This window comes from Histoplasma capsulatum, assembly GCF_000150115.1.
Source record: "Histoplasma capsulatum G186AR genomic scaffold supercont2.1, whole genome shotgun sequence".
NCBI classification, from domain to species: Eukaryota; Fungi; Ascomycota; class Eurotiomycetes; order Onygenales; family Ajellomycetaceae; genus Histoplasma; species Histoplasma capsulatum.
In genome coordinates this window covers 3,540,726-3,559,529 of record NW_025544801.1, presented here as the reverse complement: position 1 = coordinate 3,559,529, position 18,804 = coordinate 3,540,726, and the positions used below count along the sequence as shown (strand labels likewise).

Genomic DNA, 18,804 nt, shown 5'->3' with positions numbered 1-18,804 from the left:
CAGAACGGGGTTTTCAACATTCATCCCCGCAGCTCCAGCGATAGCACCAGAAAGCAATGTTGTCGGCCTTCACGGCCCACCCTCTCGTCCAGCTCAAGCAGCGCGACAAATCGAAGATCGAGTCATTCTTAGCATACGGTGACCGGCTACTTGTCGGGCTAAATACGGGAACCCTCCGAATATATCGCATCAATGAGTTGAATCGTGAGCATAGCGGCAGTGAGGGATCTCGCATAGGTGGGGTGAGGGAGCAAGAAAATGGGGACGGAAGAGGGGATATGGATGTGAATAGAGCCGCTGTGGAGAATGTGGATCTACCGAACGTGAAACCCACAGACCTACTTCGCGAGCAGGAAAAGTTTTCGCGATATAAAATAGAGCAATTGGCCATCATCAAAGAGGCGGGCATTCTGATTTCGTTATCGAACGGATATGTTTCTATCCACGACCTCCAAACCTATGAGCTGCAGCAACAGTTAGCGAAAACAAAAGGGGCATCTGCGTTTGCAGTTACATCGAATATCGTAAAGGACCCTAGTACCTCTGTACCATCGATTGTGTCTCGACTTGCTGTGGCTGTTAAGAGAAAACTGATGCTGTGGATGTGGCTAGATATGGAACTGGAAGATGATACAAAGGAGATCACACTAGCAAGTGGGATTAAGACTTTAAATTGGGCCACGGGTACCAAACTCATTGTGGGCCTAAATTCAAGCTATGTGATGGTCGATGTGGAATCTTCCAAGGTAACGGATATCGTGGGCCCAGGAAGTATCGGCGGGCCTGGTGGACAGGACACAGGCCGACTTGGAGGTGTGGGTGTTGCAAGTATGAGCTACATTGGCATGGGAGGTGCCGCGCCGAAACCTCTAGCAACACGATTGGGAGATGGGGAAATACTGTTAGCTAAGGATGTCAATACTCATTTCGTCGATACCGATGGCGAGTCCTTGGGAAGGAGGCAAATCCCTTGGACCACAAGCCCGGAGGCCGTGGGTTACTCATATCCATACCTCTTAGCATTGCAAGAGCCTTCAAAGGGAACATTGGAAGTCCGCAATCCAGAAACCTTGTCTTTGCTTCAATCCATTTCTCTCCCTTCAGCAAGCATGCTTCACATACCCCAACCCACAATAAGCCTAGCCCATGCAGGGAAAGGCTTTCTGGTTGGTAGCGAGCGCATCATCTGGCGAATGGCTGCGTTGGACTACGACTCGCAAATCGATTCACTTATCGAACAAGCGCATTTGGATGAAGCCATAAGCCTAATCAGTATGCTCGAAGACGCGCTGCTTAAAGATAAAGCGGGCAGGCTTCGAGAAGCCAAACTACAGAAGGCGCAAACTCTATTTGACAAGCGGAGGTACCGTGATTCGTTAGATTTATTTACAGATGCATGTGCTTCTCCCGAGATGGTCATTCGCAAGTATCCAAAAGTCATTGCTGGGCCACTCTCTACCTTCGATGAGGAGAAAGTTGAAGAGGAAGCGTCAGACGCCGATGACCAAACCTCCCATAAAACGAATGGTACTACGTCTAACAGTATAGAGGCTGTAGCAGAGAGTTTAGCAAGGGCAAAGGCTCCTGCAGGATATGCATCCTCTGTGAGATCTCTTTTGAGGGGGAAGTCCGAAGATGTTAGCGAGACAAGCAGTATCCGTGGAAAGCCCGCTGATGTGAAACCCGTGGACAATCCCTTGGGTATGAGATCCAGTCACCCTTTCCTACATATCCGAATATGATACTAATAGTCCCGTAGAAGGGAAAGACTTAAAAACCGCTGCACACGCGCTCCAGGGATTTCTCGCAGACATTCGGCGGAGATTGCAGCGATTTCTTAATCCGGATGGAACCGTCACCGACCTAGCTTTACAAGTTGCCAATGAAACCGATGACTTCAGCCAGTCGGTCAGGAACGTAGTAGGTCTGTCTCCGGACGATAGCTCAGACGATGTTGCACGGAAACTTCGCGAGACAGCTACACTGGTTGATACAACCCTCTTCCGCGCCCACATGTTTGCAACACCGTCCCTAGCCGGATCCCTTTTCCGCATCGCCAATTTCTGTGACCCGGACGTTGTAATGGAAAAACTCGAAGAAACCGGGCGTTACAACGATCTTATCGACTTCCTCTTTGGTAAAAAGATGCACCGCCCTGCCCTTGAACTGCTACAGAAATTTGGCCAGGCCGAGACGGACGAAACACAAAAAACCGTCTTCGCCTCACAACTGCGCTGTCCAGAACGCACTGTCGCATATCTGCAAAATCTCCCGCCAGAAATGATCGATTTAATCTTGGAATTTGCCGAATGGCCCGTGAGGGCGCGGCCGGAACTGGGAATGGAGATTTTCCTGGCAGATACAGAGAATGCGGAAACACTACAGCGTGATAAGGTCCTCGAATTCCTCCAGAGCATTGACTCCAAACTTGCTATCCGGTATCTGGAACATGTCATTGGCGAGTTGAACGAAATGTCGCCTGACTTGCATCAGCGCCTACTCTCGTTATATTTGGATCGGCTCAAACGGTGGAAAGCGGGTGACGTTAGTGCACAGCAGGAGTTTGAAAGTGAAGAGGAGTGGACGGATTGTAGACGGAAGTTTTTAGATATGTTGAAGGGCAGTGGGCAGTACTCGCCGGCTAAGATGCTGGACCGACTGCCTAGAGAAGGTGAGTTGTCGTTCGCTACGCATTTGCAACTCCGTGTTTTCAGCAGCATTGGCTAACCAAACGAGGTAGATCCTGAGTTTTTCGAGGCTCGAGCGATCATTTTTAGCAAGATGGGTCAACATAGACAAGCACTAGAGATTTATGTATTCAAACTAGAGAGTCCGGACAAAGCTGAAGAGTAAGTCCGATATACTAATTAGCCCCTTTCTCTTCCCAAATTCATTCTGCCCTAGTGGCTAATCAGCACGGCCAGATACTGCAACTATATCCACCGTAATGAGGAAACTCGGACCACAGATACGGCCGCAACGAAACGTGTCTCTCCCACAGACAACGAAGACGGCCATCCATCCATTTATCACACCCTTCTGTCCCTTTACCTCTCCCCACCGCACGATTATAAACCCCAATACGGTCCCGCCATAGAAATCCTTGCCAGGCACGGTTCTCGTCTCCCCGCTGGTTCCACCCTCGAACTAATACCGGAAACATTCCCTGTGCATGACCTAGAATTCTACTTCCGCGGCCGCATAAGGGCGGCTAATTCAGTCGCTAATGAAAGCCGGATTGTCACTGCGTTACGCAAGGTACAGAATGTAGCGGTCCAGGCGAATTTACAGCTTGGGGGGGAAATCGTGAAGGGGCATAATAAGGGTCGGAATCGCTTCGTGACAATTAGCGAGGAAAGGGTGTGTGGTGTATGCCATAAACGATTGGGAGGAAGCGTGATTAGCGTTTTCCCAAAGTATGCTGTTCCTTTGTCCCATTATTCCACACCCTTCTGACACAGGTTTTTGGAGGACATCCCTGGCTAATAATTCTTCTTTGAATAGTAATACTGTTGTACATCTTGGTTGCGCTGGTAAATGGAGCACTACTGCTGCATCATAGGTGGACGCATACACTGGAAATAGAACAACATCCCCCCGGGCCCCCACTATACTATCACAATCATTGGAACTTTTCTATAACTCCACGTTTTTTTTTTTAAACATTTTCGGCATATAAAACTTAGCGCCCACAATGGTATTTTGTATGTTTGGCCCTCTGTTCTCCACTTTCCTTCCCTTCCCATTGCATCCCTTCCAGCTTCAGGTTTGAATGGAATTCATGCGCGTGCACCTCTGTAGTCCACTCCTTCGATGAGCTCTCCTAACCATTTTATTCGGTCCCCCCTGGCCCATCATCGTGCAATTCACTCTATATTCGTTGTTCATTTGAAGATGCGTAGTGACTAGCATTTTCTCAATGGCAAATGCATCCATGAGTAATACATACTCCATATCCATAGGCATTAAAAGCCAACGACGGGAGGAAACGGTGGGGGGGCAGAGTAAGATCGCTTAAACGACGCAAGTTCTCGGTCAACGGTGTGGGGGCGTGACTAAAATATCGTGAATGCGGGGCGGATATGCTGTGTTTCCTCAAGAATCAATCCTCATCATCCAAAACTTCCTCCCCGTAATTCTCCTCTTCTCTCCGTTCTCTTTCAGTCTGGGCCATGTTCACACTGCCAGATGCTTGTCGATTGATATTATTGTCTTCGTCCATGCGGGCGGTCAGGAACTCATTTATCTCAGTTTGCAATGCACTCACGGCCCCACGTAGCTCAGAGAGATACGCTGTCTTCGCTGCCGTGGTACTAGAGTTGTCCAGACTGCGGGATAAGGATGTTGAAAGTGGATGGGAGAAAGTGTGTGTTCGTTCGGGTTGGGCTTGGGAGGTGGAGGGGGCAGAGTATGATGCAAGCAGAAAGGAAGGGCGTTTGGAGGGAAGGTTCGACGGAAGCGCCATTGTTGGTTTCTTCCCACTTGTCTGCTCGCCTGAGTTGGGCTGGAGTGTCTCATGGGAATCGAAATCAGGAACCTTGGAGGGCTCAAAAATAAGCGTGACGCAAATAAGTCACGTGATATTATAATTCAGATTGCTTGGCGCTTCGACTCGTTTCTTGAATTGTTCTTTCCTAGTTCAACCACATACACATACGCGTAATCGTGATATTGGGAAAGGGCGGTCGGCTATCAAATTGTGGTCTCCCATCCTCTTTCACTTGCATCTTCTCTCATGAATATAAACATATATTTTCGCCCTCTCAGTCCCCCACCCTGAAATGGTCACATAGGCAGAATCCCCACCGATACAAAGTTAAAAGGAACCCTCAAACACATAATATAACAAGATACACAATTCCATCACTCACTATTAAAAACGAGGTGGCACTCCGCAGATCTGCCGAAGCTGATTGCGGCGTTCCTCAATGTCTCCAATGTTTGGAATATCAAACTCCCGCAGCAAAATATCCAGTTGCCGACCTGATCAAGCATGATTAGAATTGCTGTCTAAAATCAGAGTAGATAAACCCTCCACACCTGTCAGCCGATTTAATGCAGCTAGATTTCTTGGAAAGCCGTGAATTTCCTCATTCCGTTGGTTGACTAGCGGAACAAGAGCAAGGTTATCTCTATTGATCGTGGAATGGATGCTCCGCGCGATCGAGTTGCGATTGCTAGAAATCATCTTAGCCATTTTCAAAAAACAAAAAAAACCAAAAAAAAAGGGAAGAATTTGAAGAGGAAAAGGGGGCTTACGTGGCTAGTACGTTCGCAGCCATCAGATTCATGCGAGCATCAACCTCGTCTATACAAGTGTTGAGTTGATCCATGCGCGTGTCGAGCCGATCCATGCGCGCATCCAATTGATCCATTCGCGCGTCAATTCGGTGGAGATGTTGATCAATCCCCCGCAGCATGCCCATGACTTGATCAAGCTGGTTCTGCATGTTCATGATCGGTATATTTGGGAGAAGGGAAAGTTGGTGTACTACGGTCTGCGTAGCATCTGTAAGAAGGTGGAAGTCTGGCTGTGCCAGGTTCTGCTGAGTCTGTTCCATTTTATTATTAGAGTCTTTGAGCTGGAGCTTCGAAATACAACGTATCAAGTAAGCATTGGAGCTGCAGAACGGGTCGATTCGTTGGAAGAAGTGATCTGATGGAATGAAGGATATTTATAAACAAACAAGAACAGCATCCTGTTGTTTTGTAAACTTAGGGGAGGAAAGCAATACCAGAACAGCGGCAGCGGCAGCAACGACTCACCTGGATGCCAGCTGCCCGATAGGGGAGGCACTCGGGATGCAGGCGTGTCTTCATTTTGTTTACTATTGATATACTAAGGCTTGATCTGAGAAGCAGGCGCAACGGGCATCCGCTATCGTATCGAGATGCTGCAATTTTTGTTTCTGCATCAGTCTCATCTTTCTGACAAGAGGGAACTTGCAGGAACTTGTAGGTATCTGCAGGTAGTATGAGTGTTTGGAGAAACAGATGTGAAATAGATAAAAGCATGCAAATACCTCTTAAGATGGGGTTTCCCCCACCCTAAGGATCGATCCTTTTGGCGGAGTTATCTCAGTGGTAAATGGATAACTGGTGACCTCGCACGCGTCGAAGTATCACGGGTGTTGTTGCCCCGTCACTCGCGCGAACAAAACAATCTACCGCGTAGGGTTAGGGTATTAGTATGCTTTATTACTGCTTGATGATGAGGGCTAGATACGAACCTCGCTGAGGACAACTATGACAAGAACGTTGTCGTTGATGTTCTGAAATGGATTCTCAGCCCTCCCGAACCGGCCAAAGAGCTCTCTGTGAGGGAAAAGAGGTAGGCAAATAATTAGTGTTATATATATATATTGCCAGAACGATTTAAACGTCCGAATATTGCCCCAATACTGGGTATCAAAATTTAATTGAATTCACTATGATCTTCCCAATAATTACATGTTAAAAAATGGTAGTATTCATATGGAAGGGAATGCGCGATTATACATACAAGCGAGGCAGTGTTCAGATTTCAATACATGAGAGGTTGGTTATTTACACAAAGGGTCTTTCTCTGCTTTTCCCTTCGCCTTTCGATGATTCACGTCTCTCATGTCTACTGGTACTATCGAATTATTATATTTCCGAGAAAATAAATGATACAGATCGCCAATATAATGATTTATGATAAAATACTGACTCATAGGAAATCCCGAATTCCGTCATTCAGCAATCTTGGCCAACACGATGTCTCTTTGCTCGGTTATGATTTTTTACACTGATATTACCATTTCACTTTTAGAATAACAATGAGCGTATTTTGAATGATTGTGCAATTTTCACTGCTTTTATCATTGTAACGATACAAATTTGGTGACATTGGAATGAGATGCAGGTGTTGAGCAGGAAAGGGGTTGAGATCTGATTCCGAGCATCGGTACTTCCATATCTCCTCCACTATGGGCGTGATTAGAATACGATCTACGCTGGTTGGGATACCCAACAGTGGGCACAGGCTCTTATGGATCCATTTGAAAAACAAGTCGATTCTTGACCACTTATCGCGTTCTCGAAAATGAAAAGAACGGAAGCTATCTCCAGTTGATGCCCATAATAATATAGTCTGCGTTTGCTAACGGTTAATCCTTCATCAGCAGTAAGCCACCTAGTGGGTCGGTATAACGTCTCCCTTGGATTGGGATGACGAGGACGACCTCGATCTGCGTTTTTTGCCGGGCAGAATCAAGAGATATTCATGGTCCTCTGGCAAATCCCCGAGTGGCCACTGCAAATCTTGACGGACCACTTCTACAACCTCCAGGGTTTCCTTGTGATCCACAAAGAATCCAGTGTCGACCCCGCAAACGAGCCCTGTTGAATCTTCGGGATTGAAGAGGGAGCCGCACAACCTTGCATTTTTTATATAAGGTATTGGCGAAGCTTCCAAGACTGCTTTGGCGTTCGCTTCGACTAAACCCAACGGCGCTTTTTCGATACCCCCTACTAGAATCAGAACCCACGTACTTCTTGCTATAGGAATGAGGGAAGAAGGGAATGCTTACTCCCGTAAGATGACGCGGCTGCCATGCACGCAGCCGGATGCGAGCTCATGATGCCGTACATATCATCCGTATCGGCACAAATGAACCTCAACAGTGCGGTCGCAAGTCCACGCTCACGGAATCTACGGTCAACAACCAACTGAGTAACCCAGCAGATGTTCTTCCCACCGTGTTTCCAACGGCACGCGAAAGCATTTCCAGCAAGATTCCCATCCACGGCCACCCGCACGTAGCTTGTAGTAGCGTGGTCGGGCAAGTATTGCTCCCGCAGACGATGCGCGCTGAGCCGGACGGGTTTTCCTTTGAGGGAGCGTCAGCTGGAATAATGCAGGACATAGCATCATACTTACCTGGGCTGTGTGAGAGCTTCCCCCAGATACCGTAGTTCTCGTTAAAGAGTTTTGCGGCCTCACCAAGCATGGAATCTGTGACTCGGTCGCCAGGGAAGGTCTGGAACAATTTCTCTTCCATCCTTACTTGACAAAGTCCGCTGGTGTTCCAGGAGCTTTCAATGGGAACAGCGTGAGTCTCTGGGAGAAACTTGACAGCTCGAGGAGCCCTCTGAGGCGAAGCTGAGGGCAGGGAATAACTTGACCTTGACTCATCTCTTGCTGGTGACGCCGCCATGTTGAAAATTGGATTCCTACCACAGTCACCCAGGCTTCCCGTTGCAATCTGACGGATTGTCGAAGGTTAGCCTTCTGTTGGTGTCCGCTCGTATATTCGCGTTTACACATTTGTGTCTGCGAGGATCAGTGAACTAGTAAGTTAGTTAGCGTTTTTGCGCTGATGCCACTTTGCCATTGGTTAACTAGTTACTTAGTTACTAGTACTAGTAGCTTAACTATGCAAACCATGCGTTTGGTCTTGCGTTAGCATATCAAGGAACTTTTTACTTTGTAGGTTTGCCAGCGACGAACCGCCGGCAGCGTGTGTCAATAGGCCATGACATATTCCTTTGGCTGCCATTTTGACGGCGGACTGTAGTGACAAATGTCGCATGGACTGGCATCTAACTTGAAGCACTATGATTGTTATTGGACAGAAACCTTGACTCCTGCAAGGCGCCCTTATACGAAATGAAACCTGCAGCAGTCTCAATTGTTTGTCTCCCCTTCGTTAGAAAGAGATCCCGTTGAGCAAAATGAGAGGAGGGTTGGGTAAACTCCTTGGTATATTATAAAAGAGAAGTCTTTGTCTAGTTAACCTATATATTTTTTGTTTCCTCCACCACCACTCTGCAAAAACAATATCATTGCCAACTCGCTCCACCAAACCATCAATCGCTAACTATACAAATCACCACGGAGCACACTCTCCCGTTTCCTACCTCCAAGAAACTACAACCGCAACAATGAACTGCCGTAAATGTGGGCACAATAATATGACGGGAGCTATGAAATGTGCCTACTGTGGTGCGAACCTGCCCTTCGTGGCAAAGGTATGAATCCAAGCTGGTTCCATATGTGTAGTATATAGGTTACCGAAAATACTAGTACTTACCAACAACCTTGCGGTAGCGTCAGAATTGACATCAAATTTCAAATTCATGGGTCACGGCTTCCTTTTCCCTTTCAGCCAAAGTCATGTCGGGCGTCCAGGAATCTATGGATGGGTGCTAGTATCGGCTGAGCAGTTTAACCCTCATGCATTCTCGACATTCTGCTGAGACGAGGGGCAAGCGTCATAGGGGGTGGCATGTGGAAGAGACGTTTCTTGTTTTCCATGGCATGTGGTATTAATAGTATTCTCAGTCTTCATATGCATGATGAGCAATTGGTGGGGCAGAGATATATGGCTTGGGGAAGACGTAACATCAATATACATGGACTGGGCAGTTACCTGATATTTCTCTCAGCGTCCAATCGTAACCTCACGCAAAAGTAAGACCCTGGTTGCGAATCAGGAGTTAGGTCAGTGTGTGCTAGTTACGCGAACCGGAATTTTGAGATTTATGCTATCAAATTAAAACTAAGTACATCCATCATTCGCATTTGGCGTTTGCGGAGGACATTACTTACTGTCCTCCAGCAAGGTCTCTAGCAGCTGCTGACCCGCCTCGTCCAAGTCCGGATAGAAATGTAGAGAGTAAAAATCTCGCCAAAAGTTCTTTGCCTCGAGGCAATCATAACCCAACTTTCCTCGTAACAGGGCCTTCCACTCCGCATCTCCTTCACCCAAACCAATGGTCGCAGCTACATATTCCCACCAAACCGGGAAGTATCCCGCGTCTTCCCAGTCAAGAATCCCAGCCAGGTTTCCGTCCTTAACGATAATATTGCAGAAGGTTAAATCGCCGTGTGTAAACGTATACGGAGCTGATGGAGGGAGACGTGTTCTCAATCTCGCTAATGCCTCCTTGGGTAATTTGGTTAACTTGAGCGAGAGATAATCCCAAAACTCGGTTTCCGAGGTAAACGGGCCATGTGGGGTCAGAGGCTCACGAAGGAACAGCCAACCTGAGTATAGAGGGCGATGGTTGAGGCTCTGCATTTGGGGAGACTGCAAGCTCCTCAACTGCACCAGACATTTGGCCACTTGATCCGCTATACGTTCTTTATCAGAACTGGACAGGGTTGGCCACGCATCCTCAAGTGTTTGACCTTTAATGCGTTCCATGAGGACAAAATGTCGATCGTTGTCATCAGTCCATTCCTTTATAACGGAAGGTATTGGAATTTGAGTATTTTCTTTGACAAACTGAATGTTGGCCATTTCATCCTGGGAACCTATATTCGGCCGTTCCTTGAGGACCACATCGGATCCCAGAGACCAGACGCCCCGCGTGTCGGCGCCGTAGAAGAGTTTTACATGGCTTGTGTAGCGGCAGGTTTTTCGCTTTGAATCCGACCAATCACATGTTGGACATTGGTTTTCTAATTGAAAGGTAGCCATTGGCAAGATTAGGGAAGGAGAGGAGTGAAATGACGACGTTGGATGAAAGGGATCAGCATCTTATGATATAGGAGAATATAGATTAGATGAAGGAATGAGATGTTGTGGGAACGTCTTAAGTAGTTGGAGTACAGGCAGTTGAGGCAGGGATGTGCAGTGCGCTAGTCCGTAATAGGTAGTGTAGGCTCTCTTTGATGCAAACGTCCAGCCAACAGGATGTTGCCAAGGCGGTGAATGGATTTCCCGCGTCAAGTCGCGCACTCAGGTGGATTGTGCTGGAGGGTTTGGATTGAGTGATTCATCCCCTCTGTACCACCATGGCGCTGGTGGTTGATTGAGCTCCTTTTGCCCCAGCGGCCTAATAGGTTATCCGCAAGGCTGAACTAAATCAATTCGAATCTTAACTTGGTTAAGGTTGGCCCTTAGGTTTCCTATTGCGGACTAGCGATCCACGATGCTGCGTTATAGTCTGATATGATGTGATATAAAAGCTCCAATCACTCTGCCATAAAAGCACTCTTAAATCTGCCAGATTCTGCCGTCTGAGACCGACATATCAGAAACATTCCATCCAAGTTTTCTTCGCTCTCGTATTCGGTTCCACTCGATACCAACGATACGGCAAGAATTTCTACCCCTGGGCATTTTACTGGAGAAATGGATTCAGATCGCTACAAAGATGTTGGCGATTCCCATGTCGCGTGCTTTGTTCCACAGCTTTATGCGGCTGAGCTCCTTGCAAAAGCTGGTTACCGTCTTTGCATTGTCAGCGACTTTGCAGTCAGAGTATATGGCCTGGACAATATGATTGCGGCTGATCTCGTTTTTGCTATCTGTGATGATCAGATCTCGGATGCTGCCACGTATCTTCTCTCCCATGACTTCAAGAAAGTGCCATTTGAACGTCGTGGCACAGAGACTGTTGAGGACGATGCCAGTATACGCATCAAACACAGTACATTGGGGACTAATGTTGGCATAATACTATCTCTGGCGAGTGTTTGGCATCTTGATCTCGGAACCGCGCATTACCAAGCCTCGATAACCATGCTTCCTTCAACATCATGTCCATTTCCTCGATTTTCGGTTTTTCTAAACTGTAAGGACCTTGTGTTGCTGGTAGATCGATAGATGGGCAGAAGATACTGACCAAATCCTGTTTCACACTCCCAGCTATGATAGAGACTCTTGTCGACCAAATTGTGACCGCTCGTGCGCAGCCACGCTACCTTGAACATTACCATATGCAATGGATCTACTCGGGGATGATCGTATTATGTCCTGAGGACCTACGAGAGCGTCTACCACCTGAAAATCAGTTCTTCATCAAATACTTTTACAAAATGCTATCTCATTCTGATCGAGCAGACATTTGCCGTTTGAGACAAGCTGTACAGGATGGCGAAATGGACGTCGCAACTGCCACGGATAGCTTACCCCAGAAACCCTTCAGGATTGCCGAGCTCAAGTCGAAGCTGCCACGACCAAGCTATTGGTTACCTCCTACCCCGCGATGGCCAACCCCAGTGTTGATATCACCGCGCGAGTGTTGGTAAACTTGTAATCTACCTGCAATAACTTTTTCTGTGTGCCTCATAGCTCCTCCAAACCTTCTTCTTCAACTTTTTGAAAACCTGCAACATACCGCGTGTTATCCAACTTAGCCAAATCTCCCGATTACGGCCTCCCTTGCTCTCCCGCTCCCCTGCCCCGATTCCCAATAGTTCGCCATGGCAAATGTGAAAAATGGAAACGTGCTAGAGACAATCAACAAACTGGCATTGGTTGAAGATATCCCTCCTTTCATTGTTGTTGGCGGAGGAGCTATGCGCCTCATGGGAAATGAGAGGCACACAGCGGACATCGACATTCTGATAGAATCATCAGAAAGAGACTCTTTCCTCGCCTACCTACGAAAACACAAGCACTTAGTACAAGCGGATAATAGAACAGCCATCCAGTTTGATAGCTCCATCGAACCCGTACCATTAGATGTCTTAGTCGAGCTAACCGGCAGCCTTCGTTATGGCGATGTGAAACACCTTACTACCTCGTGCCACTCCACCACAGTCCTACGTCCGGATATCGCTTTGGGGGTTGGAAATACAGACGTGGTATCTGAGAGCATGTGGTTCCCCACTATGCTGCGGCTGGTGGTCGCAGTGTATAGGTGGTGGGTTGGGTGGCCACGCCAGGACAGGGTCGTACTTCAGTGAAGAACACGTTGCCCAGGCTACAGAGCTTATCAATAGGAAACTTCTCGGACTCGACAAGTTAGACACTCTGTTTGATGTCATATGTTCCGAAACGAAGACACTTCGTGAATGGGCATGCACGCTTGCAGATGGACTAGGCCCATTCTCAATGCTTGTTAGTTTAAAAAGGCAAATTATGGACAAAAGACTGCATACTGTTCCAAGAGAAGAGCGTTTCCCTATAACTTACGCGCCAAGAAAAAAAGACATACCTGAACATTTTGCGCACAGTCGTCCTCCACTTAAGTCCTCGTTCTACTATGAAATCCAGAAGGAAATTTATATCCTTAAGATCACCACGTTCCCCATGCTTATCATCTGCTTGTGATAATATAGCATCACGAACACTAGGTTATCCATAGCACAAAGCCAACGTAACCATTTGCTAAATGGTTGCGCTCACAATGATATATATACCCGTGGGTGTGGTGGTGTGGCCCGGCCCACAGTGGAGAATATATGGGAATGCATCCCCAACAGCCGTCACTGCTGGCCAAATGCATCGAACAGTGAGGAAGGCTTCTTTAGGTACTGTTGATGCAGAGAAAGAGCCTTATCCCGAAGAAATAAAGTTAGGGAATAGTGCTAACTTCTGTTGAAGTACTTGAAGGGCCTACCATAGGAGCACAAGTCCTGGAGTTTGGCATTGACCAAGCTATAGGTTGTGACCATTTCAAGCCACTCCTGCTCAGTGGATGGGATCTTATCTAGGCCATCAACTGCCTTCCGCCTCCGTCTGGGAAGCTCCGCCATTTCGAAGAATAGACGCGCGCGAGTGGGTCGGTTAGGAACCAGGTACTCTAGAACTAGTAGTATAGAGTTTGAAGGACCTGTGATTCAAAGGTTGCTTGAGCTTCTCAAAGCTTCTAAGCTTTGCAGCTCTTCTTATACAAAATAACTAGTGCAGTAGCATACACCATCCTTGATAATAGAGGGTGGCATACACTCTGAAAGAATAATAAGCTGAAATTACTACATTCTTCTCTATCAAATCTGTCTACACTTTTATAACAGTATTCTGCTGTCTGTATCTGTCTTTGCAGTACACTATCTCTGAAATGTTCATAGTATATATTCATCAAGCTCTTATTGTGATCATATGTTGTCTAACTCAAAACAGTAAGACACTCTCACTTCATATACACAAGAATTTCTATCACAACAACATCATCTCATTACTAACTATATTATATTCACAATTATTTTATTCTATTCATTCACTCATACTTCTTTATTTGATCTTCTCTGTTTTATTTTTGATTGTTCTATATATCTATTCTATTCTATCAAATTATCTAGTCTTCTCTGTTCTACAATATAATATCTGATTATTGTAGTTTATATTATTCTAGTTATATCAACTGATCTACTGATAAGTTTTTATTGATTAAATTTTATCAAAAACTAATTTAACTGCAAATCAATGACTCTTATAGTTACTAATTATTACTAGCTTCTATTTCTTATTATCAGAGTATATATCTAACTTATAATTATTCAAATTTTTCTTTTAATAATCTCTTTTCATACAATCTTACTTCTGTTGAAAAGATCATATCTGATAATATTATAAAGATTAGATACAATGATAATAATATAAACATCTCAATTAATAATAAAAATATAAGTGAAGTAGTTGATGAGATCACTGATGTGAATATGAATAATAATAATAATGTTTATAATAATAATATAATAACAGATACTCTTATATTATCTTCTATTACTGCTCTCTCTGTCTCTGTTTATATCTCTATCTTTTCTATTATTTTCATCTCTTTTACTATCTCTGTCTTTTCTACTGTCTATATTTTCTCTACTATTTCTGATTCTATCTCTTCTACTCACATCAATTCTCTTCTCTTTTTTTATACTAATTTTTTATTTTTATTTATTCTCTTAGAGATATTGTATATCTTCAGTAGTCTCTTTCTTTATTTTTTACATCTCTCTTCTATATCCACTGCTTTCAAAAAAATATATTTTTATATATAAATTTTATATAATACAATCTGTTTCACTAGCTATTTATCAGTTATATCTCTTGCTTAAAACAAGTATGAAATATTTAGCAATTTTATATATCTCAGAAAAAACACTGTTATTCAAATAGATTATACTGAGTATATACAATATCTTTCTCTTTATTTATAAATTTTATTTTAATTTATTATAGATGAAATTATTCAGAGTCTCTGTATTATTAAGATTATAACAGATAAAAATCTCTATATTATATTTATTTATATCAGTTTTTACATTATTTTCTTATCTTTATATACTTTCAGCTTATTAGACAAATACTATTATTCTTTATATTAATATATAACTTTCAAACTAATTATTTGTAGAAAGAATATATATATACAAAATAGTTCAAACAGTAATATAGTGCTTTTTTATATTTGAAGTGAATATATATCTGTTTCTTATATAAGTTATATATACAGTAAAGACTTATTTCAATTTTGTATTCTGTCTTTTATATATAACTGTTTTATTGATCATCTTTATTTCTATTATAATTATTTATAAAGTTTCAAAAAGAGTTTCTGTTCTTTTGATAAGTATATACTCTTTTCTTTATATTATAATAGCTGTTAATACTTTATAGTTATTTCAGATATTATTTTATATATATCTATTGCTACTTCTATCTTCAATTCTCTTACAATTTATCTATTCTTCTCTGCTTTTACTTCTACTTCTACTTTTTCTTTTCTTTCTTCACTTTTTATTAAATAAATATTTATCACTTATTCTTATAGAGACTCAGATATTTACTTTATTATTTTATCTATTTCTGTCTCACTCTCTTCTACTCTGATTGATTTTTCTCTATATATATATTTTTATTATTTTATTAAGCTTTCTATAAATCTCTCTATTGAAGATATTGAATTAATATATCAGATTCTTTGTAAGATAAAGATATATTTCATACTTCTATATATTTATCTTAAGATCTTAAAGTTTTTAGTACAGATTAAGTTTTAATTTTTATTGTATATAAATTGTTTCTAAAAATATTAAGTTTGAATGTTTCATTGATATACATCTTTTTCTTTTTCTTTATTTTGTAATATTTTTATATTTTTAGAAATCAGATAAAGCTCTTACAGCAGTTACTAGAGCTGTATATAAATAGATTTTTTTTCTGATTTTTTTTTTCTCTTTCTCTTCTTTTTATTTAATATTAATTTTATATAATTTTTTATCAGTTCTACATTTTGATAATCAGATGCAGTAGATCTTATATCTTTTAATAAAAATATTCTATCTCTATATATTATACTGTCTCTTTTTATAAGCTCAGATAACTACAGTGAATAATTTATTGAAACTAATCTCATTTAATTTTTGAGTATTTTCAGATACTGAATTGATTTAATTCAGTATATTCATTGATATTTCTGACAGTTTATTCTCTGAAATCTTTATATTTGAATTAGTATAGATAGTTGAATTTTTATCTGAATTTTTTTTATTTTTATAATCTGACTTATATATTGATCAGCTGTCTTGAGTTTATCTCTGATTGTATTATATCTACTATCTATATTACAATATTATATAATTAGTGACAGTCTTATCACTTATCAGTGCATGCTGTATACTCACTTTTTCCATTTTCTCTCATTTCTTTTTAATTATTATAAAGAGATTCAAGTAAATGATATTATTCAGTTTATAAGTGTTGATGATTTCTCTAACTTTTTGAGATTTTTCTATTATAAATTCTCTTTTCTTCAATGCTGATGATAGTACTGCAGATAATCACAGTTCATTTAAATCTTCTATTTTTATTTCTATAAAATAAAAATTATTGATGAGATTGTATAGAACTCACTCTTCTGATTTCTTCAAAGTATATATTTTAAAAAAGTATAATTTGAGAATTTTATACAGCTTAAATCATCTTAATTAAAACTTCTCAGATCTTTTATTATATATAAAAATTTAAATACTCATTGCAAGACTTATTTCTTTTACTAGTGAGTTTTATATTTTTTTTAATTATATAAAACAGTTGAGCAGTAATTTGTTTGCTTTTACTTGAATATAACTAACTTTTTTTATTTTTATTTTTATATTTATAACTGCTATCTTCTTCTCTATCTATTTCTATATATTCTCTGAAATATACAGATATATTTTATAGAGCAGATAGAACAGCAAATACTTTAAGACTGTATACTAACAAATTTATATTATAAATAATACTTATTTAAAATATTCATTTTATAATTTTATAAACTTTTTTACTAGATATTTTATCAGTATACTGTCTAGTATTCTATTTAAGTATTTAATTTTTTTATTTATATAAAAATGATAGAGTGTTGTCATGCAATACTTTGTCTGCAACTGTTTGACAAAGTATCTTACAGCTTTTTTTATAAAATTTATTTTATTATCTATCAATATCTCACAGAGTATATTATAGTTAATATAGATATCATTGTATAGAAACTTAGTAATGATTTTCTCTGTTACTTTTGACATTATTTATATAATTAATCACTCTGTAATATAATTAACTACTGTTATTATTCAGCAGTTTTTATTTGATATCTGTGATAATATCTCTATAAGATCTATTTCTCAACATTCAAACAGCTTAATTATACTTTCTATCTAATATTGTACTCTTTTATATTTTAATTTTTATTTTATATTCTTAGAGATTTGACAGTTCAGATATTCTTGTGTATATATCTGAATATTTTTTTTTATATTTAATTAATATATTTAATCTTTTAGAATATCTAAAAGTTCTGAACTTCTCAAGTAACTGAATTTCTTATATATATAATTTATCAGATTTTATTAAAATTAAAACTTAAGATACAGTATCTCAGTGTAACTGAGATTATAATAGAGTACAATATTTTTTTTCAACTTTGTAAACTTGAATTTCAGAAGTATTTCTTTTATTATCTTTATTAAATATTTATTATCTGATATACTCTCATTTCTCAAGCAGATAATTATAGCTTTTAATTACTCTATTTTATTATAATTTCTCAGTATTGTCAGTATAAACTCTTTCTATATTATATTCACTGAGTCTTCTTCTATAAAGTCAGATCTATAACTTATAGTATCTGATATAATAGTATTCAACTTTTTTCAGTATTTGATTTGAAAATCATATATCTGAAACTAGACTGGCCGTGTGACCATGCATGGGACTGGGACCAAATTTTTCCTCAGTCCCATTATTAGATATCTTAGTCCTGGTCCCATATAGTGTTTAGTAAATTAGTCACTTTACACTGTTTATATTATAAATCTAGTCCCAGATCATGTTTTACTAATAAATTAGTGGTCCCAGTCCCATTTGGTCCCATTTTACAAAATGGGACCAAATGGGACCATGATTTACCCTATATAGGTTGGCAGTGATAGATTAGCAGTGATAGATTAGCAGTGGTAGGTAGGTTGGCAGCGGTAGGTAGGTTGGCAGCGGTAGGTAGGTTGGCAGCAATAGATTAGCAGTGATAGATAGATTAGCAGCAATAGATTAGCAGTGATAGATTAGCAGCAATAGATTAGCAGCGATAGATTAGCAGTGATAGATTAGCAGTGGTAGGTAGGTTGGCAGCGGTAGGTAGATTGGCAGTGGTAGATAGATTGGCAGCGGTAGGTAGGTTGGCAGCGATAGATTAGCAGTGATAGATAGATTAGCAGCAATAGATTAGCAGCGATAGATTAGCAGCGATAGATTAGCAGTGGTAGATAGATTGGCAGCGATAGGTAGGTTGGCAGCGGTAGATAGGTTGGCAGCAGTGATAGATTAGCAGCGATAGATAGGTTGGCAGCGGCATAGATTAGCAGTGGTAGGTAGATTGGCAGTGGTAGATAGGGGATCTAATAGCGAGCCATCAGAGCATTGAGCACTAAGCAAGATAGAGGTAATATCTCCACCAATCATATCATCAGATTGATGTATTATATAATCATCAGAATGGGACCAAACTTGAGTCAAAATCATGATCAGTCCCAGATCATGTTCTGATTTTGATAGTCAGTCACTTTACATGGAATATCAAGATTTTTTAGTCCCATTTCACTCATGTTTTGATAATTCTAGTCAC

General features: G+C 41.1%; 7 protein-coding genes across 7 annotated transcripts; 2 read left to right on the top strand and 5 right to left on the bottom strand.

Annotated features, from left to right (window-relative positions):
• Nucleotides 1–56: 56 nt before the first annotated feature.
• HCBG_01156 (uncharacterized protein) lies at nucleotides 57–3,562 on the top strand (the record flags this gene model as incomplete). The annotated part of the gene is made up of 5 exons (XM_045428206.1): nucleotides 57–1,701; nucleotides 1,760–2,671; nucleotides 2,741–2,849; nucleotides 2,925–3,416; nucleotides 3,505–3,562. The coding sequence occupies 5 exons, from the start codon at nucleotides 57–59 to the stop codon at nucleotides 3,560–3,562; spliced, it is 3,216 nt and encodes a 1,071-aa protein (XP_045292181.1).
• A 540-nt stretch (nucleotides 3,563–4,102) lies between these two features.
• On the bottom strand, nucleotides 4,103–4,465 carry HCBG_01155 (uncharacterized protein; the record flags this gene model as incomplete). The annotated part of the gene is made up of 1 exon (XM_045428205.1): nucleotides 4,103–4,465. One exon carries the CDS (start codon nucleotides 4,463–4,465, stop codon nucleotides 4,103–4,105), a length of 363 nt encoding a protein of 120 aa, XP_045292180.1.
• Nucleotides 4,466–4,949: 484 nt separating this feature from the next.
• HCBG_01154 (uncharacterized protein) lies at nucleotides 4,950–5,820 on the bottom strand (the record flags this gene model as incomplete). Its single annotated transcript, XM_045428204.1, has 3 exons — nucleotides 4,950–4,983; nucleotides 5,260–5,552; nucleotides 5,767–5,820. 3 exons carry the CDS (start codon nucleotides 5,818–5,820, stop codon nucleotides 4,950–4,952), a joined length of 381 nt encoding a protein of 126 aa, XP_045292179.1.
• Nucleotides 5,821–7,156: 1,336 nt separating this feature from the next.
• HCBG_01153 (uncharacterized protein) lies at nucleotides 7,157–8,180 on the bottom strand (the record flags this gene model as incomplete). The annotated part of the gene is made up of 3 exons (XM_045428203.1): nucleotides 7,157–7,491; nucleotides 7,554–7,853; nucleotides 7,904–8,180. The coding sequence occupies 3 exons, from the start codon at nucleotides 8,178–8,180 to the stop codon at nucleotides 7,157–7,159; spliced, it is 912 nt and encodes a 303-aa protein (XP_045292178.1).
• A 1,386-nt stretch (nucleotides 8,181–9,566) lies between these two features.
• Nucleotides 9,567–10,729, bottom strand: HCBG_01152 (uncharacterized protein; the record flags this gene model as incomplete). The annotated part of the gene is made up of 1 exon (XM_045428202.1): nucleotides 9,567–10,729. The coding sequence occupies one exon, from the start codon at nucleotides 10,446–10,448 to the stop codon at nucleotides 9,567–9,569; it is 882 nt and encodes a 293-aa protein (XP_045292177.1).
• A 274-nt stretch (nucleotides 10,730–11,003) lies between these two features.
• Nucleotides 11,004–12,004, top strand: HCBG_01151 (uncharacterized protein; the record flags this gene model as incomplete). The annotated part of the gene is made up of 2 exons (XM_045428201.1): nucleotides 11,004–11,547; nucleotides 11,622–12,004. 2 exons carry the CDS (start codon nucleotides 11,106–11,108, stop codon nucleotides 12,002–12,004), a joined length of 825 nt encoding a protein of 274 aa, XP_045292176.1.
• A 583-nt stretch (nucleotides 12,005–12,587) lies between these two features.
• On the bottom strand, nucleotides 12,588–13,456 carry HCBG_01150 (uncharacterized protein; the record flags this gene model as incomplete). Its single annotated transcript, XM_045428200.1, has 3 exons — nucleotides 12,588–12,681; nucleotides 12,916–12,961; nucleotides 13,294–13,456. 3 exons carry the CDS (start codon nucleotides 13,454–13,456, stop codon nucleotides 12,588–12,590), a joined length of 303 nt encoding a protein of 100 aa, XP_045292175.1.
• Between the last annotated feature and the right edge of the window lie 5,348 nt (nucleotides 13,457–18,804).